This window comes from Dermochelys coriacea, chromosome 1, assembly GCF_009764565.3.
Source record: "Dermochelys coriacea isolate rDerCor1 chromosome 1, rDerCor1.pri.v4, whole genome shotgun sequence".
NCBI classification, from domain to species: Eukaryota; Metazoa; Chordata; order Testudines; family Dermochelyidae; genus Dermochelys; species Dermochelys coriacea.
Window position 1 is genome coordinate 49,326,575 of NC_050068.2, and position 23,154 is coordinate 49,349,728.

General features: G+C 47.5%; 1 protein-coding gene across 5 annotated transcripts in view; it reads right to left on the bottom strand.

The window, feature by feature from the left end:
- The window catches only part of LOC119845783 (probable tRNA methyltransferase 9B), a 93,434-nt gene that overhangs the window by 24,388 nt on the left and 45,892 nt on the right, over positions 1–23,154 (bottom strand). For 3 of the 5 annotated variants that reach the window (XM_043504397.1, XM_043504396.1, XM_043504398.1), the window contains 2 exons: positions 15,969–16,165; positions 12,502–12,675 (listed from right to left, as the gene is read on the bottom strand). In XM_043504397.1, the coding sequence (XP_043360332.1) occupies positions 12,502–12,675; positions 15,969–16,122 (328 nt within the window). In that variant the 5' untranslated portion in view covers positions 16,123–16,165. Of the gene's footprint in view, positions 1–5,855; positions 6,433–12,501; positions 12,676–13,898; positions 14,379–15,968; positions 16,166–23,154 lie in introns of those variants that run through there. The other 2 variants (XM_043504399.1, XM_043504400.1) reach the window with 2 other exon arrangements.

Consider the following 23,154-nt stretch of genomic DNA (forward strand, 5'->3'; position numbering starts at 1 on the left):
TCTGGTCTCCCCCCATGAAATCTGGCCTTTGGTGTGGTTTTACCCTATAGTATGCAGATTTCAAGGGGGAGACCAGCATTTCTCAAATTGGGGGTTCTGTCCCAAAAGGGAGGTTTTTTGGGGGGTGGAGATGTCACAAGGTTATTTTAGCGGGGGGTCTCGGTATTGCCACCCTTATTTCTGTGCTGCCTTCAGAGCTCAGCAGTTGGAGAGCGGCAGCTGTTGGCTTGGCACCCAGCTCTGAAGGCAGCGCCCCACCAGCAGCAGTGCAGGAGTAAGTGTGGCAATACCAGACCATGACACCCTTACTTCTGTGCTGCTGCCTTCAGAGCTGGGTGGCCAGATAGTGGCAGCTGCTGACTTAGGTCTCAGCTCGGCAGGCAGCAGCACAGAAGTAAGGGTGGCAATACCATTCCATGCCACCCTTATTTCTGCACTGCTGTTGGCGGCAGCTCTGCCTTCAGAGCTGGGATCCTGACCAGCAGCCACCACTCTCCAGCTGTGCAGCTTTAAAGGCAGTGCCGCCGTCAGCAGCAGCGCAGAAGTAAGGGTAGCAGTACCGCAACCTCCCCTACAATAACCTTGTGACCCCACCACAACTCCTTTTTGGGTCAGGACCCCTACAATTCCAACACCATGAAATTTCAGATTTAAATAGCTGAAATCATGAAATTTCTGATTTTTAAAATCCGCTGATCACGAAATTGACCAAAATGGACTGTGAATTTGATAGGGCCCTAGTTATACGGGTTTAAATCAGGCATTAATCACTGGAGTTAATTATGGATTTACACCAATGTAACCGAGATGAGAATCTTGCCCTTCAGGCAAGAATCCCCATGAAAGCCACAGGGAACACTGAAGGCGTTAAAAGGACTCTTGAAAGAAATAACAGTTAACTTGTATTAGAATACACACAGTAATTTAAATAATTTTGCATTTTTTTAAACTGCCATTGCAACCTGGGCTGCAACAATGACAACCGAGATCTCTCTCTTAGATGTCCTTACAACCACACAACAGGGCAGCAGGTCTCTGTACGAGCATAAGCACAAGCACAAGCAGTGGCATGCTGCACTTTGTTTAGACCTTGCATGCTTTCTTCCTGGTTGTGAAGAGGCAGGGTGATGAAAGAATCCTGTTCTCTAAAGCTCAAAAATACAAAATAGACAGCTAGAGCAAAGGATAGAATATGATGTGCACCCACAGTTAGTGGGGCTAATTTTAGGCCTTTCAACTTCAGTGGAGTGCTTTTAAAAATTCCTCATTGTGATAAAATGTCAGAATGGAATTCCATTAATGCAGAACTTCTCAGCAGATTTCTATATTGTAGTATTGACAACCAACACATTTCACAAGAGTTTTCTAGGCAACAGGTATTTGCAATGCAGCTCTGACAGGAGAATTTTTCCCTTTATAAAAGTGATCCCTTTTCTAACAATCTCTTCCATGCAGAGAAGTGTCATGGCTTTCGTGATAATATCCCCGATGAGTCACAACCGATACTCTTCTGATTTCACTGTCAAAGAGAGGCTAATTAATCTGATTTCACACATTCAGATCTTTCCCCATTTGCTAACATTCTTAAAACTTTCTCCAACGAAAAAAGCAGTGTGGGCAGAAGAGTCTTCCTAGCAACACTGGGCCAAGTCTTCAAACTGGTGCAAACTGGCATACTCCATTGATTTCAGTAAGGCTAGGCACATTTACACCAGTTCAGGATCTGGCCCTCTGTTTAGTTTGCTGTACTGCCAAAAACATGATAGATTAAACTGAAGTTATCTTTCATAGAATGCCATTAACTTTAAGGGAAGCCCTTTGCTATTCTTTCCAGCAGTTTCTTTCCTCCTAGTGGGACAAGGGAACTGATCAAATAGTGAAGTAATTTCTATTTATTACCTAATTATCAGAGTATCTGGCTGAGAGAGAAAGAAAGAAGCAGCACATGATGGCTTTGCCTTTACATACAAAGGAAAGAAATGGCATATCTTAATTAAAAGTAAAAGCTTGGTCTCAACACTGCCCCCACCTTAAGTAGTCCAGGAACTCAATACATAGGAGAGTTTAACAAGGTTTCATCCATATATAAATCCATTGCATACCCACATCTTGAATACTGTGTGCTATTCTGGTCACCCCATATATATATTAGAATTGGAAGAGCTATAGAGAAGGGCAACAAAAATTATCAGATGTACGGAACAGCTCCCCTATGAGGAGAGAGTAAAAAAGTTGGGACTTTTCAGCTTGAAAATCAGACAACTGAGGGGGAATATGACAGAGGTCTATACAATCATGAATGGTGTGTAGAAAGCGAATGAGGAAGTGCTATTTACTGCTTCACATAAGACAAGAACCAGGGGTCACCCAATGAAATTAATAGGCAACAGGTTTAAAACTAACGTAAGGAAGTACTTCTTCACACAACGCATAGTCAACCTAAGGAACTCATTGTCAGGGGATGCCTTAAAGGCCAAAAGTATAACTCTTCAAAAAAGAATTTGATACGTTCATGGAGGGCAGGTCCATCGCTGGCTAATAGCCAAGATGGTCAAGGATGCAACCCCTAGCCTCTGACTGCCAGAAACTGGGAGTGGACAATGAGATGGATCACTTGACGATTGCCTGTTCTGTTCACTCCCTCTGAAGCACCTGGCATTGGCCACCATCGGAAGACAAGATACTAGGCTAGATGGCTGTGACAGACTGTACCTCTATGTTCACCACTTTTACAAGACTATAATAGATTTTGTACAAAGCATGCCTTGTGAGGTATCATTTGAAAACTCAATGTGCTGAACATTATTGTCCTGGTAAAATATGTGTGGCAACATTGTATGTAAAATTATAAGATTCTACTGTATGACTTTACTGAGACATGCTCCAATTTTAGAAAAGTATGCACAAAACAGTTCCTCAGAGACAATAAGCAAAATGAGACCTCTGCCAGGTGTGAGCATAATCAAATGGATTATCATCTGGTTAAGCAGCCATTCTTTGGCAGGAAGAAGGGTGGGAGTGAGAAATTTACTTGGCAAACAGACTTGCTGTTGCCTGAACCCCAGCTGGAGAGGATTCTCAAAGAGCAGAAATGTTATAAGGGAGAAGAGAGAGCACAAATTACTTCTCTCCCCCCATCTCTAAGGAGAATCATTGAACTGGGGGAGGGATACTGGCCAAAAAGATCCAGTCAAATGGCTATAAGCTGTGGTGAGAGAAATCTTTGCTTTGAATTCACTTAGAGTATGTCTACACTACGAAATTAGGTCGAATTTATAGAAGTCAGTTTTTTAGAAATATTTTTTATATAGTCGATTGTGTGTGTCCCCACACAAAATGCTCTAAGTGCATTAATTCGGCGGAGTGCTTCCATAGTACCGAGGCTAACGTCAACTTCTGGAGCTTTGCACTGTGGATAGCTATCCACAGTTCCCGCAGTTTCTGCTGCCCATTGGAATTCTGGGTTGAGATCCCAGTGCCTAATGGGACAAAAACATTGTCACGGGTGGTTCTTGGTACATGTCGTCAGGCCCTCCCTCCATGAAAGCAACGGCAATCAATCATTTCACGCCTTTTTTCCTGGGTTACCTGTGCAGATGCCATACCATGGCAAGCATGGAGCCTGCTCAGCTCATTGTCACCGTACGTCTCCTGGGTGCTGGCAGACGCGGTACTGCATTGCTACACAGCAGCAGTTCATTGCCTTGTTGCAGCAGAGGGTGCAATACGCCTGATAACCAACGTCATCATGTCCTAGATGCTCTTGGCTGCCTTGGTAAGGTCGGTCAGGAGCGCCTGAGCAGACATGGGCACAGGGACTGAAATAGGAGTGACTCGACCAGGTCATTCTCTTTAGTCCCGCTGGCAGTCGTATTGCACCATCTTCTGGTGAGCAGCCAGGAGATGAGGATGGCTAGCAGTCCTACTGCACCGTCTGCTGCAGCCAAAGATGTGAAAGATAGATGGAGTGGATCAAAACAAGAAATACACCAGATTTGTTTTGTATTCATTTGCTCCCCCCTCTCTCCCTCCCTCCATTAAATTAACAGCCGACAATCATTTCAGTGAGGTTTGTCAGGGTCACCTTGAAAAATGTAATGGAGATTCAGTCCTGCCTGGAATACCGGGGGGGGGGGGGAAGGGATCACTCAGTGGCTTGAGCATTGGCCTGTTAAACCTAGGGTTTTGAGTTCAATCCTTGAGGGGGCCATTCTGTGTGACAGTTGTTTTTGTTTCTCCTTGATGTAAAGCCACCCCTTTGTTGATTTTAATTCCCTGTAAGCCAACCCTGTAAGCCAAGTCATCAGTCGCCCCTCCCTCCATCAGAGCAACGGCAGACATGCCTTTCTTTCGTTCCATGCCTTTTTTCCTGTGCAGACACCATACCACGGCAAGTATGGAGCCTGCTAAGATCACTTTGGCAATTAGGAGCATATTAAACACCACATGCATTATCCAGCAGTATATGCAGCACCAGAACCTGGCAAATCGAAACCGGGCGAGTAGGCGATGTCAGCGCGGTTACGAGAGTGATGAGGACATGGACACAGACTTCTCTCAAAGCAAAGGCCCTGCCAATGTGGGCATCGTGGTGCTAATGGGGCAGGTTCATGTGGTGGAATGCCGATTCTGGGCTCAGGAAACAAGCACAGACTGGTGGGACCGCATAGTGTGGCGGGTCTGGGACGATTCCCAGTGGCTGTGAAACTTTCGCATGCGTAAGGGCACTTTCATGGAACTTTGTGACTTGCTTTCCCCTGCCCTGAAGTGCCAGAATACCAAGATGAGAGCAGCCCTCACAGTTGAGAAGTGAGTGGCAATAACTCTGTGGAAGCTTGCAATGCCAGACAGCTACCTGTCAGTCGGGAATCAATTTGGAGCGGGCAAATCTACTGTGGGGGCTGCTGTGATGCAAGTAGCCAACGAATCAAAGATCTGCTTTCAAGGGTAGTGACCCTGGGAAATGTGCAGGTCATAGTGGATGGCTTTGCTGCAATGGGATTCCCTAACTGTGGTGAGGCCATAGACAGAACCCATATCCCTATCTTGGCACCGGAGCACAAAGCCGGCAAGTACATAAACCACAAGGTACTTTTCCATAGTGCTGCAAGCACTGGTGGATCACAAGGGACATTTCACCAACATCAATGTGGGATGGCTGGGAAAGGTACGTGACGCTCGCATCTTCAGGAACTCTGGTCTGTTTCAAAAGCTGCAGGAAGGGACTTTCTTCCTAGACCAGAAAATAACCGTTGGGGATGCTGAAATGCCTATAGTTATCCTTGGGGACCCAGCCTACCCCTTAATGCTATGGTTCATGAAGCCACATATAGGCAGCCTGGACAGTAGTCAGGAGCTGTTCAACTACAGGCTGAGCAAGTGAGGAATGGTGGTAGAATGTGCATTTGGACATTTTAACAGAGTGCTGGCGCAGTTTACTGGCTCACTTAGACCTCAGCGAAACCAATATTCCCATTGTTATTACTTGTTGCTGTACGTTCCACAATATCTGTGAGAATAAGGGGGAGATATTTATGGCGGGGTGGGAGGTTGAGACAAATCGCCTGGCCGCTGGTTACGCGCAGCCAGACACCAGGGCGGTTAGAAGAGCACAGGAGGGCGCGGTGTGCATCAGAGAAGCTTTGAAAACCAGTTTTGTGACTGGCCAGGCTACGGTGTGAAAGTTCTGTTTGTTTCTCCTTGATGAACACCCCCCACCCCTCCTTGGTTCACTCTACTTCCCTGTAAGCTAATCCTCCCCTCACCGCTTTGATCACCGCTTGCAGAGGCAATAAAGTCATTGTTGCTTCACATTCATGCATTCTTTATTAATTCATCACACAAATAGGGGGATAACTGCCAAGGTAGCCCGGGAGGGATGGTGGAGGAGAGAAAGACAAGGCCACACAGCACTTTAAAAATTTAAAAACTTATTGAATGCCAGCCTTCTATTGCTTGGGCAATCCTCTGGGGTGCAGTGGCTGAGTGGCCAGAGGGCCCCCCCCCACCACATTCTTGGGCGTGGGTGAGGAGTCTATGGAACTTGGGGAGGAGGGCGGTTGGTTACACAGGGGCTGTAGCAGCGGTCTGTGCTCCTGCTGCCTTTCCGGCAGCTCAGCCATACGCTGGAGCATATTAGTTTGATCCTCCAGCAGCCTCAGCATTGAATCCTGCCTCCTCTCATCATACTGCCGCCATCTATCATCTTCAGCCCATCACTTCCTCTCTTCAGCCTCCCACCTCTCCTTGCATTCATTTTGTGCTTTCCTGCACTCTGACATTGTCTGCCTCCACGCATTGGTCTGTCTCTGTCAGTGTGGGAGGACAGCAGGTGGTCAGAGAAAATTTCATTGCAAGTGTGTTTTTTTCGCCTTCTAATCTTCGCTAGCCTCCGGGAAGGAGAAGATCCTGTGATCCTTGAAACACATGCAGCTGGTGGAGGAAAAAAAAAGGGACAATGGTATTTAAAAAGACATTTTATAGAACAATGGGTACACTCTTTCATGGTAAGCCTTGCTGTTAACATTACATACATAGCACATGTGCTTTTGTTACAAGGTCGCATTTTGCCTCCTCCCACCACGTGGCTAACCCTTCCCTCCTCCCCCACTCCATGGCTAACAGCGGAGAACATTTCTGTTCAGCCACAGGCAAACAGCCCAGCAGGAATGGGCACCTCTGAATGTCCCCTTAAGAAAAGCACCCTATTTCAACCAGGTGACCATGAATTATATCACTCTCCTGAGTGATAGAGAGAACAGAGAGAGAAAGAATGGATGTTGTTTGAATGCCAACAAACATACGCTGCAATGCTTTGTTCTGCAATTATTCCCGACTACATGCTACTGGCCTGGCTTGGTAAAGTGTCCTACCATGGTGGACGGAATAAGGCTGCCCTCTCCAGAAACCTTTTGCAAAGGTTTTGGGAGTACATCCAGGAGAGCTTTATGGAGATGTCCCTGGAGGATTTCCGCTCCATCCCCAGACACGTTAAAAGATTTTTTCCAGTAGGTGTACTGGCAGTGAATGCCAGGGCAAATTAATCATTAAACACGCTTGCTTTTAAACCATGTATACTATTTTAAAAAGGTACACTCACCAGAGATCCCTTCTTTGCCTGGTGGGTCCGGGAGGTAGCCTTGGGTGAGTTCGGGGGGTACTGGCTCAAGGTCCAGTGTGAGAAACAGTTCCTGGCTGTCAGGAAAACCGGTTTCTCCGCTTGCTTGCTGTGAGCGATCTTTCTTGTCCCCAAAACCTGCTTCCGTGTTGCCTCCCTCTCCATTGACGGAGTCAAAGCACATGGCTGGGGTAGTGGGGGCTGAATCCCCTAAAATGGCATGCAGCTCATCACAGAAGTGGCATGTTTGGGGCTCTGACTCGGAGGGGCCATTTGCCTCTCTGGTTTTCTGGTAGGCTTGCCTCAGCTCCTTAAGTTTCATGCAGCACTGCTTCAGGTTCCTGTTATGGCCTCTGTCCTTCATGCTCTGGGAGATTTTGACAAATGTTTTGACATTTTGAAAACTGGAACGGAGTTCTGATAGCATGGATTCCTCTCCCCATACAGCGATCAGATCCCGTACCTCTCGTTCGGTCCATGCTGGAGCTCTTTGCGATTCTGGGACTCCAACATGGTCACCTCTGCTGGTGAGCTCTGCACTCACCTGCAGCTTGCCATGCTGGCCAAACAGCAAATGAGATTCAAAAGTTCGCGGGCCTTTTCCTCTCTAGCTGGCCAGTGCATCTGAGTTGAGAGTGCTGTCCAGAGCGATCACAATGGAGCACTCTGGGATAGTTCACGGAGGCCAATACCATCGAATTGGGTCCACACTACCCCAAATTCGACCCAGCAAGGTCAATTTCAGCACTAATCCCCTTGTTGGGGTGGAGTAAAGAAATAGATTTTAAGAGCCTTTTAAGTCAAAAAAAGGGCTTTGTAGTGTGGATGGGTGCAGGATTAAATCAATTTAACACAGCTAAATTCGACCTCAACTCCTAGTGTAGACCAGGGCTAAGCTTGATAAGTTAGGTATTGGTTTGCATTTTACCTTTTATTTCTTTGTAACCAATTCTGACTTTTATGCCTCATTATTTGTAATCACTTAAAATCTATATTGCTGTAGTTAAACTTGTTTTATTGTTTTATCTAAACCAGTGGGTGTTTGCATTAAAGTGTTTGTTATCTGAAACTAAGTTTCCCAAGTGGGGGGAGGCATGGATCAGCGTTCAAGTTGAACTCCGCATCAGTACCCAGCCCAAGCCAGGGAAACTAATGATCCAACCAGTGGACCAAATACAGTGATGGATGAGGCACATTGCGCATATGCTAAGAAGATTTAAGATCACATGGTTTGTGCATAGCATTTTCTATTATTGAGATGACATACTTTCTATGAGCTTGTACTGCACAGAAGGAAACAGCTGGGCAGTATAAGACACATATTTCTGGGGACAAGTCTAGGACTAAACATTTGCTGGTGTTATTCTCCAATATAATTCAGGAATGGCTACCTGAAGCACTATTGCAGTATAGCTGGGAGTAATTTGCAAGTTAGAAGCTGTGTGTGAGCAAGAGCGGTTGCTTTCACAGCGAAGCAGTGTAAAAGGCACCCCAGACTGGAGAACTGATAGGACACAGCTATTCAACAGTCCAGATTGTACCCTGGGGAATGTCACAATGGCCCAGTGTGGCCATTCTTATGTTCATAAAGAGCATGATCTCACTAGGATAGAGATAAAGCCATTTTGAAATAGCTACAGATATGCCAAGTGGATTTAGACAGCATTAATAATTCCTTAACAGAAGGGGAGATACATAAGTGCCAATCCTACTGTTGTTGAAGTCAATGGCAAACCTCCATGTGATTTCAATGGGACAGGGTTGGCACTGTGATCCATACAATCACAAAAAAACCCACCAGTATATTGGACTGTGATAAAGGGGCTGGTTTCTGTCAATGAAGATATTTAAACTAGAATAAAATTATATTATGAGTAAATGGGGAAAATGTACAAGATCCCTTTCCAAGTGCAGGCAAAGAACTGTGGAAGATTTGCCTGTTAGGAGTTAAGCATTTTAAAGGAATCTATTTAGATCTACTTTATGCTTATAAGTTTTGCTAGTGTAGCTTTACTGCAAAACCCTCTGAATATAGATGCAGCTTGTACTAATCAAAAAGTGCTTTTGGTGGTGTAGGTTATACCAGTTCCCTGAGCAAAATAAGCTGTAGTGGCAAAAGCACTTTTATGCTAGCGTATCTGCATCTACATTAGGGCTTCTATTGGCATAGAAATGTGCTAAAAAATCATGAAGTTACTTCTAATCAACATTTCTATGCTGGCAAAAGTTTCTAGTCTAGTCCTGGCCTTAGCATTGCTGAAGGACCTTATTCCTGTTGCTCAACAATCTCCTGGAAGATAGGGAATGCAAATGGTTACCATCACTTCTGGTGTGTATCTATCTTCAGAAGATTATGTGGTGACAAACAAGACTCAGAGATGGCGGGGGGGGAAGGGGCTGTCTGCAGTATTGCCAAAACCCATTGCTCATAATAAATAAATAAAAATGAGTCAGGTCCAAAACCCATGAGATTGGCTTATAAATCATGAGATTTAAAGAAGAAGTCTGGAATTCTTTTTATTTGCCTTTTGGTTTTTGATCCTGTAAAGTGCACGTTTTTAAGCTTTTCTCAGCAACCATGTGGGCTAGAAGCTTCATTTAAAAAAAAAAAAAACAATTACAACCAGAAGCTGAGATTCTCACATAATCCTATTACTCCAAGAACTTGTGCTTTGAGAAAAACTCTGTACAGAAGACAAAGCTGTTTTGGGGGTTGGCCCTAGACTGTGGAATAAACTTCCATGGGAACTAAGGAACATTATAAACCTCACCACCTTCTGCTCTAAGTGCAAGCCACATGTCGGTGACCTTGCCTTCTCTAACAAACATAATGTAATGTGTATGTGTTAACATTACACACGCATACACACAAAAATTTCCAAAGAAGAACACCCCATTGCACACACTTCTCCAACTGAGGAAAGGATGAGAGAACAAACATGTTACAATGTGTCGTCATGTTGCTTAATAAACTAGTGGAAGGTGCTCAGATACTTGGAGTGATGAGCGTGAATACCTACATAGAACAGAATACTGTATCTAGTATGATAAAGAACTCTGGAAGCTCTTCTGAACATCAAAGGACTTGACATGGATCTGGGATTTGAAAACCAGAGTGCCAAGAGGCTGAAAGTAAGACTTTCTGAGACAGGGAGGGGAAGCTGTCAGCCTGATCAGTGATTGATTTAAAGAGATGTAAGATATTCACATTTAATTTTGCTTTAACGAAGCTAAGTGTGTCTCATCTTGTTTAATTTATAGGAAAAGTAAATCTTCCTCTGTTAAGCAAACAATAGCTTTTGTTTTAGTTCCACTATTTCTCTATTTTTAATCAACCCTGTTTTTAATATGATTATTTGACTTGTGGACAGTCGGTTAAGTAATTTCATGAAGATTGCCCCCAAGATAGGAGAGCCCCATAGCTTCTAAGGAGAAGTAGTGAAGGATATAGAAGTTTCTGCCGCCTCACTCTTACTTGATGTCTCACTTACAGGAGCAAGGACAGACATCCTCTCCCATTACAGAGAGCTGCAAAGGGTAGAGGAACAAAATAAAAAGCCTTAAGAGCAGAGAGGAGACAGGAGTTGCTGGTGATGCAGGTGACTACAGCAGGTTATGAAAAGATGGAATATTGGTGATTATTTTAAAATTTCACAATATATTGTAGTGACTGATATTTGTCAAGTATTGAACAGCTAGATATTTCATGCAGAATTTACACATTTGACTGATAAATTAATGTTCTCACAACTTCACCCAAAATTCTGGATAAATGTACAAAGCCATCAGTGCCATTTTTCTAGTGGGTTCCCTTATCATGTGCACCTTCCTGCATATAGAAACATGCACTTGTAATTACCTGATCTGAATGTACAAATATGGGATTTCCACGTGTCCAAAAGATAAGGGTTCCACCTTCTGACAAACCAAAAAGCAAGGTAAGATGCTTGCAGGGCTTGGTAGGGAGGCAAGGGCAGAGTTAAGAGTTCAACAACAGGAAAAAATGGTAAGTTTAGGGTCTCAATCCTTCATTTGCTAGTAGAGTGGCAGCACCTCTCACTACTGTGGCTGAATGAATGCTGGCCTGCAACTCGGGGCCCACATAAACCTGTTTTACCAGTGTCAAGGTTCCTTCCCCACTCTGAACTCTAGGGTACAGATGTGGGGACCTGCATGAAAAACCCCCTAAGCTTATTTTTACCATCTTAGGTTAAAACTTTCCCAAGGTACAAACTATTTTGCCTTTCGTCCCTGGACTTTATTGCTGCCATCACCAAGCGTCTAACAAATATAACAGGGAAAGAGCCCACTTGGAAACATCCTTTCCTCCAAAATCCCCCCAAGCCCTACACTTCCTTTCCTTGGGAAAGCTTGATAAAAATTCTCACCAAGTTGCATATGTGAACATAGACCCAAACCCTTGGATCTTAAGAACAATGAAAAAGCAATCAGGTTCTTAAAAGAAGAATTTTTATTAAAGTAAAAGAATTACCTCTGTAAAATCAGGATGGTAAATACCTTACAGGGTAATCAGATTCAAAACATAGAGAATCCCTCTAGGCTAAACCTTAAGTTACAAAAAGACACAGAAACAGAAATATACATTCCATTCAGCACAGCTTATTTTATCAACCATTTAAACAAAACAGAATCTAACGCATATCTAACTAGATTGCTTACTGACTTTTTACAGGAGTTCTGATCTGCATTCCTGCTCTGGTCCCGGCAAAAGCAACACACAGACAGAGAGAACCCTTTGTTTCTCACCCCCTCCAGCTTTGAAAGTATCTTGTCTCCTCATTGGTCATTTTGGTCAGGTGCCAGCGAGGTTGTCTTAGCTTCTTAACTCTTTACAGGTGAAAGGGTTTTTCCTCTGGCCAGGAGGGATTTAAAGGTGTTTACCCTTCCCTTTATATTTATGACAACCAGAGACTCCTTTGCTGGCTCCTGAGCAGCTTTTCATCATATTTTCCTGTGGGCAGGTGGTCAGAATTTCACATTTGTACCACTGGGAAAAGCCCAAATAGGACCTAATGAAGTGGGCTGTAGCCCACGAAAGCTTATGCTTAAATAAATTTGTTAGTCTCTAAGGTGCCACAAGTACTCCTGTTCTTTTTGTGGATACAGACTAACAAGGCTGCAACTCTGAAACCTACCCTAGCAAGTTACTAACAGCACTGCAAGCCCCCTTTTGCATTGGCAAAGTGGGAAATGGTTTCCAGGGATGTAACTAGATGGGTGGACCAAGGAAATGTGCACCAAAGTCTTGTGTTGCCCTCTGCCAAAATACTTGGCAGAGACTGTGAAGCCAACCTAAAAGCTCCAAACAGGATTATCCTTTGAAATTTTGGCCAACAGAAATTGCCAATGTACAAAAAACTTACCAGCAATGGATAAGACGGCATCAAAACACTCATTCCGATATGGCAGGCACAGACTATGACACACCATTACTTCATGGCCATCATTTCGTGCTGACTCCACCAAAGGCAAGCAGTAATCACAGCCAAGTTTATAGGTTTGAGAATTGATATGAAGGTATTTGCCATTTCCACAGCCTGAAGTAGTAAAATAAAAAGAGGAGAAACGAGTGTCTTTCAGTTTCTGTAAGCAAGAGAATATTCTCCTGACATGAGCAATGAAATGTGCCAGTCTCTGACCTCAACAATTTGAAATTCTCTGCCCATTTAAAAAAAACCCACCAAGATGACATTATAGCAGAATTTATTGTGGCTTCTGATCATTTTAGCACAATGAGCACAGACTGTTCCTATCTGTCAAACAGTGGGCTCTTTGCTGTGTGACGTTAAGTGATGAGATGGGTTTGCTAAAGAGCATTTATCTTGGCTTTCTCGTGGCATACAGAATCAACAACAACATTTATGTTAATGATGCTATTACACTTCTGCTTGTAAAAGACCAAAAATACTGTATTAAAGCATCATATGGCAGCAGCACAGCCTTGAATTATTCCTGTGTATTCAAACAGACAAATTAGAAGGCTAAATAATTAAATCAGTATTAGACCAAGCTGTTAAACCCATTGTTTCCTTGTTATCTGCTGCTAATTGCTGTTGCCATGACAACTGGAACTTTCTTTGTCTGATATCTCCCTGCAGTTTATTCTTCATAACTGTATGCTTCTGATGTGGAGATGTACAGCCTTCCCACACTACAATAATTCTGTGTTGAAATAATATAACAAAACTTTAGACTCAAACTATTTTACTGCTAACATTTTCATCTGGGGCTCAGGTATCTGAATCCTTATACTATTAAGTCTGATAGTTTGAAAAAAATCTAAGAAGAAGTTACCAAATGCGATTTCTCACCTCTTGCTTGAATGACTGTCATTGAAATCACAGATCAAATTAAGAAAAGGAAGTGAAGTGCCTTGGGTTAATATAATAGCCTTTCACTTCTGGAGACCTCAGTTCAAATCCTCTTTATGTCACAGGCAAAATTCAATTTGATGGTTCATAATGCTATGTATTTGTTCACGTAAAAGGACTGAAGCCTATTTTATAATGCCCTCCTCCGACCAGACCAGGCTTTGCTCTTGCCGAGTCAGCTCACTCCCTGGATTAATTCTGTCTGAGCTCTCTCAAGGAATCCAAAGAAGCAGTTTCCAGCAGGGTTATTTGATTTATTTTAAGTGTTCTTAAACATCAAAAAACCTTGCAGACTCTTCCTTCAAAGTCTGTGGAGACCAAGTAGTCCTTTTCCCCAAGTTTGTCCCGCACACCAGTAACTTCAGTAACCAACATTTCCCGGCTCTTACCTCAGAGGCTTAGCAAAAAGAAGGACCCTACAGTATCTCCCTTCAGTCCATGTAGTTCCTGGAGCAATTCTTCTGTGCAGTAGCTCCCATAGCAGTCCACTGTAGGCATAGCCCTTGGTCCCTCAGCTTTCTGGAGGTTGTTGCAATCCCCGCCTCCATTTCCTTCTGCCCTCTTTTTCCAAGAGTGAATTAATTAAGTTCCATCTCTTTCTCAGGTGCAGCAGGTGGGGCTAATCAGCCAGCCAGTCGCAGGTCTCTGGCCCCAGAGGAATCGTATCCCTTATGTTTTCACAGTTCACAATACACTAAAAACCACTATGAAATTAGCTCCAACCATTCATGAGAACACTCAGAAATAAAAGAGACACGTAAAGCACAAAGCCCAGTGTGCGCACACAGAGCAATGTAGAGAAGTCTGTGTAACATCGGACATTACATGTTTGGCCCAAGCCATTGTTACTGATATTTCACTTTAACACCCTAAGAATTGAAAGAAAAAAAAAGAAAGGGGCTGGAGAGATTATTTTAGCAAACTGAAAAAGGAGTAGAGAAGCTATTTATTTTTAGTTTGAATCCAGCACAGGTCATGAGCTGGCCATATCAGACTCTGTTTGGTGATCAACATGAAATTCTTCCCTGGTCTTAGTTCAGTTTCTAATGGGGAGGTGTCCATATCACTGTTAGCATCCTTGTAGACAATGTTACTTCTTAAAGTATGAAGGAGGACAGTGGCAAAAATACCAGATGGCCAGCACCTGTTGTCCCTGCAGGCATGGAAGCACATTGGCACGGCAGTACAGGGAAACTTGCCCTGGCACGGTCCATGCTTTAACTTTAGAAAAATAGAAAATTTCAAATTCTAGAATTATTTATCCTATATATTAAACTTTTCATATCCACTAACATCTTAAAATAAAAAAGGGAAAATTATTTGCAACATTCTTCAGCTATTTAGTCCTTTCATACTTTTGTGTAATAGTGGTGACAGAACATTCACCTCCCAAGTGCCTCCTTATGGCTGGGTGTGATACTGCAGGCCTTTTCGGCCTCTGGTGCCTTCAGTAGGGTGTCAGCCTTTCTTTGTAGGTCTTCCGAGCCTAAGCTCTCCGGCCAACTTATACAGTCAAATAGATGAGCCCCTTTTGGGGTAGCAAAGAGTTCAACACACTGCCTGCCTTCAGCAGGGTCTTCAGCCCCATCTCTGAGCCCTTTAAATCCCACCCTACCTTTGGGATTCTAAGCCTTGTCCCCTTCTTGAGTCTTAGACCACTTCACCAGTGGGAGAATCAGGGCCCACCCACTATTCCGGGTCCCAACCCAGAGACACTATCAACAGCAGTTGCCTCCAGTTCACTGCTGCTAGCCTGGGCCTTTTCCCACGTAGCCCCTTTTTCTTCACTCTTATCTAAGGGCTGAATTTCTCAGATCTTCTTCCTTCTCAGCAAATGCAAATGCTACCACAAACCATCTTCTGGTTCTCTCAAGCTCCTGTGACCAGGAAGAAGCACCCTTCCTTGCTCTTCTGGTCCTATTGACCTGCTAAGGCCCTATAGCTCCTTTTAGCTGAGCCTGCTGGGCTCAGATTGGCTGCTTCTGTGCAACCTCTCTAGGCAGGCCTTGAAGGATCCATCTTCACTACTCCTTTCTTGGGGCAGAGTATGGTAGGACCATGGACCCTCCAGCATGGGGCCACAAAGGCCTGGTACACTCCTTCACAAGGAGGCAATGGGAAAAGTTGCACAGCCACATGGCTTGTACATATGTATGGATGGCTCTGGAAGCAGGTCCATTCTAGAAGAAAAAGGGAGAGCAGGCAGCGGGAGGCAAATTTGATAGGCAGCCAGGCTATGATGATTAAAAAAAGAGTACCTGCCAGCTCCAAAACACACTCATTTGCAGATGAGCACTCATTTCAAACCCTGCAGCCTAAGGCAAGGTGACCTTGACCATCCCAAAAAGTACTGCTTAATACAGAGAAGAGGCATGCGTGGCTTTGAACACTATTGACACTTAAAAAAAAAAAAAGTTTTTTTTTTTTAAACAGTTGTCATACTCAGGGACCCAACTTACCAATATCAGCAATCAGGTTGCCTGGTTCCTGATCTGAAAGGAACTGTTGTACCTTTGGCCAAGCCTTGTAGCGTGCATCATGGAAGTGAGGAGCAATTTTCTCATACACACTATGGACGTGGTCCTTCTCCAACTGGCTTGCCTCCTTCTCCATCACAAAAAGTCTACACTAACTCACTGAACCCAGTGCAATACTCCTAAAGAAGCGGAAAGGGAAAAAACAAACAAACAAGTCATCTCAGAAACCTGTGTGGTCTCGTTTTCTAAAATACAACCATAAAATTTAAGTAGTATTATGCAATTAGTTTTGAATCTCCATTTACTACTTGGGATGAGTTATCATCATAAACAAAGAGAAACAACTGGGATTTTTAAAGCAAAAAGCATTGTTTAATCTATGTTGCTTTCCGACGTTATACAACATTGTATGATATAAATAAGTGTTTCACACTCAAGACCTGTCGTCATGACTAAGACTTGCTAATTTTGAGTCCAATTCAGCAAACTTACTCACATTTTTCCTGGGAGAATTCTGCACCAAATTTTTTTTTAAAAAATCTGTAAACAAATATTTTAAAATTCTTCAAAATTCAGCATATTTTATTTGTCAAAATAACACAATATAATCACACCAGTTTCAATTATTTTAGTAAGTTATTTCAAAATATCTGTCAGCAAGTATGTATGTAACAATACAGACAACAAAAAAGTTTCAGGAATTTTTTTTTGACAAATAGATTTCTTACTAGGCATATATTAATGCAGAACTGAGTAATAATTCATTTAAACTACAGTACAGAACCGTATTTCCCGCACCCCTCAGAAGCGGTGCAAACCATTGGGGGAGTCAGGGATAACAGAGGAGCTGAGGGAGAGGGAAGTAATTGCTGGGAAGGAGCCTGGGTATGAACTTGAAGGGTGTTGGGTATGGGTGGGAAAAGTATGGAACAGGTTTTTTGGGGGGGTGGGGAGGAATTGTTAGGGAGCATTCCCATGCAGACCCTGGCTGACCCCTAGACTCTCTCATTCAGTCAGGCACATCTGCCCCATCACCATGCATCTCTGGGCCCCCACTCAGCCATTCTCTTACCCCCTATAGCTCTGCGCGCACACACACACACACACACACACACACACACACACACCCCGCCCATGTGGCCCTGCACCTCCACTCCCATTCAGCAACTACCCCAGTCTGTCCTCCCCCACTAGCCCTTATGAGCCCCTGTGTAACCCCCCAGCAGCCCCACGCTGTCTTTCTCTCCATAGACTCTGTCTTCTGACCTGGCCCGACAGGCCCTGGGAAGAAGGCAAGCTCTTTCTTTTCCCTATCATAGCTGGGGCTTACCAGGAGCTGCTGCTCTATTCTAGTGCCACAGCACCCTCTGGTGAGCAAAAGGTGGAACTTCAGCAATTTTTCAGCAGAAGCTATTTTCTGCAAAAAAATATTTAAAATATGCATGGCACATGAAATGTGTGCGCGCAGTGGTGCAGAATTCCCCCAGGAGTATCCCATGGTGTAAACAATACCTTAACAGGACTATCCAGCATAATTTCAAGGTCAGAAACAGTGGCAAAATCAGGGCCATCGCCACTAAGAAAATCCTTTAATAACATCATTGCTGAACTACAATCCCTGCATGCTGATGGAAGTCATTACAATTACCAGAGGAGACATCCACAGCCAATTCTAGTACACTCTGCACTTCTGAGCCACAGCAATCCATCCTTTTGTCATCTTTAGATTGGATTACTATGCCTTGACCTAGAATGGTGGTGCTCAACCAGGGGTACACAGTAAAATTGAAAAAATAATGGTTCTGACGCTGATAAAGCACCTCGCCCATATCGGAGGAATGTCCCTAACGAGCGTTAAAACCACCAAGGTTATAAAGTAGACACACCCAGGCACTGGGAAATTAGGGAGGATACAGAGAGAGACTCAAATGATAAAATAAGCTCTAACCAGTGTTTTTATGTTGACCATCTGCATAAATGGAGAAGGTCACAACTAAGTTATAATCTGGGCAAGAAAGATAAAATGTAAAAAAAACTTGGGTAGGAAGAAGGACACAGAGGTGCCAGTATGTAATTGGTTTACATTTTTATTTAGGAGTCTGGGATAATGTGATAGGTTTAGTAAAATTGAAGGAGGTAGCTAGTTTTACATATATAATGTAAATGAAAAACAATGCTCTTTAGGAACCATTTCCGGATGACAGTGCAACATCAAGCTGCTGGAGCTCTGACCCCTCTACATGACCATGATGTGCAGAGGCACTGCCAGGAACCCCCAAATGAGTGGATCCTGACTGGCTATCAGATGAAATTTGTCTGTCTATAGCGAGTGGTGAGGATAAGATACTTGTTTGGTGTGTTATATATATATTTGTGACAAAGCCCTGTCCTTGCCTCCATGGGTCCCGTGTTTCCTGGCGGATTTTGCTAGCCTCAGAGGCTTACTGTTATCCTCCACGTAACCCTTCTCTCTCTTTCTCTAGAGACAAGGGTCACGGTCCACTGAGCCCTTTTCATCATAAGCCAGCAAGGAGGTGAGAAGAAGTTATCCTTCCTTGCACAGTCTCTGTTGTCTCCCAGTCTCAGTGATTAAACAGGAGGCAAAGATGTGGGGGGGGGGAGCCGAGGCCCCCCCCTCTACTCCGAGCTCCAGCCCAGGGACCCTAATAGTATCAGCTATGGTAGCTGACCTTTTAGAAACATAACATGTACAATTCCCTGGGCTACTTCCCCCACAGCAGCCCTCACTTCCTCAAGCTCCACTTCACCCTTACCTCAGGGCCTCCTTCCTTGTGCCTGATATGGTGTGTACTACTCAGCCTCTCCAACCGCACAACTTCTTCCCACAGCTCTTGACATGCACACCCACCTGACTAACTGGGAGGCTTTTAACTAGTTTCAGCCAGCTCGATTGGCTTCAGGTGTCCCAATCAACTTAGCCTTCTCCCTGCCTTCTCGGAAGTTCTTAATTGGCCCCAGGTGCCTTAATTGACCTGGAGCAGCTGCCATTTCACTTATCCTGGTACCAGGGATCTGTTTAGCCTGGAGCAACTCTCTCTCTCTCTCCCTCCCACTGCTCTCCCATAGCCTTCTAGCTTGGAGGGAGGTGGGAAGCTGCTGCTCCTGCTGCTGCTAGGCCCTAAGCTATCCCTGCTGCTCCAACTGCTCCCTTGGCTGGGCCAGACACCACCCCCCCATTCTCTGCTATCTGGTTGCTAGACCCCCCACACTCAGGTGCTGCTACTGCTCCAACTGCAGCCCCGGGGGGGGGGGGGGGTTTGCTAGCCCACTCCCCAGAGAGGAGGAGTGGGAACCCCAGCCACTGCTGTTGTGGACATCACCACCACCTGAGAAGGTCCTTTCTGCCTGCCTGGATCACCACCTGGAGTTCCTGGAGCTGCTGCTGCTGCAGAGGCCACTGCCTGGAGCTGCTGAAGCCCGAGGAGGAGAAGAAGAGGATCATCTGTCAGTGGGGCAGCACCTAGAGACTTTGCAGACCACCGTGGAGGGGGCCCTAAGACTGAGTAATTTTTCAAACTGTGCTCTTGTGGTGGGGGATTTGACTGTGTTTGTAGGGACACAGGGGGTGTGGCATGGAGCTGCCCCCCGATCCATCTGTGTGTCCCCCCCCAACCCCCACCACTATTACCACCGCTGCCCCCTCCACCACCCCCACTGGCTGTATACCATCTGACTCAGCTCCTGCCTCTGGACTCAGCTGCTTGCTTGGCTTGCCACACCCTATTTCCACCCTTTGGGCCAGAAGCAGCAGCCAGCTAAAAAAGACTTGTGCAAGTGCACATGGGCACATGTGCCCCCCCCAGACTGCCTACCCCCCAGCTTTGCCCTTTACTACTTGCCCCATTTGCCACTTGCTTTGCCTCCTCTTTTGCTCCAGCCCCCCTTACTAGCTTCAGTTTGTTTGCCTGCCCCGCCCATTTCCTTCGGCAGCCTTTGTTTGTTTGCCCCTCCCCAGCCTCTGAAGCTAGCCCCTTGGTTTCCCTGTTCTACCCCCAGACCGCTTAGCCCCTCGCTCCGTGTGCCCATGCCCCCTCCCATGCGCTTGTGCAATTCCCCATTTTAGTTGCAACCCTCTTCACTGCACCCTCAATGTTGTTGTATCCCCCCCTCCCAAGAGGAGCCGGAATTCCACCTTGTGTCAGTAACTGACCCCTAACCCCTGATTGCCCCCCATCCAGCCCACCCCTTTTGGCGCCCTCCTCCCCTGCCTGCAGCCTAGCGGGGAGGAGTGGTCGACCTGCTTCCCCTCTCCCCTCCTCCTTTTGGTGTCCCCCCTTTCCTCCTTGCTCATGATGGCAGGGAATGAGACGGGTGAGACCCCTCCAGCAGCCCGAGCTCCCCCTCCCCCGCCTGCCCCTCTGTCACCCCCCCAAGCTTCTACCTCCGCTGCCAAAGCATCTGCCATCGCCCCCGCTGGGGCACCAGCAGCGAGGGGCACCGGGGTGACCACCACTGCTGCCACGTCTATCACCCCCTCAGATTTGGGGGGAGTCCCCCCAGCTGGTGAGAAGGGCCAGGGGAAGAAGAAGGGGAAGGGCCCCACTAAAAAGACCAGGCCCTCCATGGCAGGGGCTGCCCCCAATGCCCCGGCCCCATCTCCAGCTGGGGTGCCCCTCCCCGCTGTTCCCTCCACCAGCTCTGCAGGTGTCCCTCCCCCGGCCCCCAGAGCATACGCCCAGGTGGCGGCAGCCCCCCCGCCTGCCGCTACATCATTTCTCCAGCCCACCGCCTCCGCTACCATCTATAGCGGCCGGGGCCCCTTTCCCACCATGACCAGGAAGCACAGCGTCCGTTGCCTCCTGGTGCCCGCCTCACCCCACGTGGAGACCTATGTGCGGGCATTGGCGAGGGTGGTGGGGCCCACGGCAATTGTGGCGGCCTCCAATATGTATGGCAAGGTCGTCTTCGTCTTAGCATCGGAGGCCACCGCCCAGGAGGTGGTGGAGAAGGGCCTGGCGGTGGGGGGCGTATTCGTCCCCTTAGAACCGCTAGAGGATCTGGGCGTCCGCCTGGTCCTGACCTCCGTCCCTCCCTTTCTCCCCAATGCCGCCCTGTTACCCGCCCTTTCTACCTTGGGAAAGCCCATCTCTGTCATCAGCCCTCTCCCGTTGGGCTGCAAAGACCCCGCCCTCCGTCACGTCCTCTCCTTCCGCCGGCAAGTGCAGCTTCAACTGCCGCTGGTGGCGCGCGACGGAGAGGCGCTCGAGGGGTCCTTCCTAGTCCCCAACCAGGGGGCCCATTACCGGGTGCATTATTCCACGGGGGAGGCCTGGTACTACCTCTGCCGGGCGATGGGGCACGTCCGGAGGGACTGCCCCCTGGCCCGGGAAGAAGGGGCATCCAGGACCCCTGAGCCCCGGCAGGGCACCGGCCCCGTCATCGCCAACGCCCCTGGCTGCCCGGCGCCCGAAACCGCCCCTCCTCCGTCCCAGTCCACCATTGCTCCCGCTCGGGCCCAAGGGGCACCCCCCCTCACTATGCCCAAACAAGCAGGAGAACCCCGCCCCCGCTGTTTGCAATCTGGTGGGGCCTGTGGAGGAGGGTGCGGCAGGGACCCCACCAAGCATGGGAGAGGGCTCACCCCAAGGAGAATCTTCCCTCCCTTGTGCTGCCCCACCGTTACCCCTTCGAGTCCCTGAGCCATCGCCTCTGCCCCGACACAACCCCTACTAGCCAGCCCCTGGATGATGCCATGGAGGGCTGGGCCCTAGTCCAGGCGAAGCGGGGCAAGCGGAAGGCTCGAGCTCCGCTCCTCCCATCTGACGCGGAGGCCCCCCGGAAGACCAGGAAGGGGGGCACTGATGCCGAGCCTTCCGCTCTACCCATGGGTGTGTTCCATCCACCAGAGCCGGCTGGTGAAGACGTGGCAGCACTAGAAGGTGGTATCTCCCCTCCACGGGAGTCCCTCCCCTCCAAGACCCCCGAGGCACCATCTGAAACCCCAGTGTGCCCCGAAGTAACAGTCTTGTCAGGTGCTGGCGGGGAGAATCCCGGGGTAGCGGAAAACAATTTCCCCTCTATATATGAGGAGATCGAGGCCCTGGGTCTGACCCCGGTCACACAGGGGGAGGACGATCCTATGCCAGCGGGCCTCAATATGGGCGACTTCACTCCAGCCCCCCTTTCCCCATGTTCCCTCCCCCAACTGTTGCTTCTGCTCCCACCTCCAAGGAGCCCCTGGACTCCTCCATCAACCCGGGTGCAGAGGGCACCCCGTTGAGAGCCGCCGAGCCAGCTGAGGCGACGGCCAGTGCCACGCAGCTGGAACCTGAGCCACCAGGGGCATCCCTCGCTGGTGAGGAGCATTCGACCTCCTTCCCGGGAGAGGACCCTACAGAAGAAAGTCCACCTCCTGATGCCGTGGCTGCCAAATCCACCAGAGAGCTTGCGCCCGGCATCAGTGAGAGCCCTCTCCCGCCCCAGACTCTCACCTCTACCCCTGCCCCTGCCCTTATCCCGCCCGCCTCCCGAGATATTATTGCCACCCCTGGGACTGTCTCCTTCCCCTTTCCAACAGATGACTCCCAGGGAGTGGCCTTTGTGTTTACCCGTCCCGACCCACCAGGGGCTGCTATTCTCCCTCCGCCGCCCGCTATTGCCCCAGCATTCAGGTCAACCCATCAGGAGCCCCGGCGGGGGTCCGCACCCTGTCTGCCCATCTCGGTGGGCCCCGGGGCTGTACCAAGGGCCCCGGCGGGGAGTAACCAGACCATAACCCCAGCCCCCCATGCGCTGCGAGAGGAGTTGCAGGAGTTTCTAGAAGACGTCCGTGGCTCCCGCAACAAAGTCCAGCTTGCCCTCCAGAGATGGGGGGACTTTAATGAAATCCTCCGGGCCGCAAGGGCCCTCATGGGGGAGGGTAAAAGGACTGGGAGGCAGGGCGCCGCGGCCTACCAGCGGGTCCGCCACTTCCGTGACTCCTTATTCACCTACGGGGTGGGTCTCGGACTGCTGCATGGCCCGCCGGGAGCCATGAGAATCCCTGCCGGCGAGGATCTGCCCTAGCCCTCCTCATGGCACCCTTTACCATCGCAACGTTGAACACCCATGGCTGTAGGATGGGTTTCCGCAGGTCCCAGGTGCTCTCCTTCCTTCGAGAGGGGAGGTACTCTGTGGTTTTCCTGCAGGAGACCCACACAGATCCGAC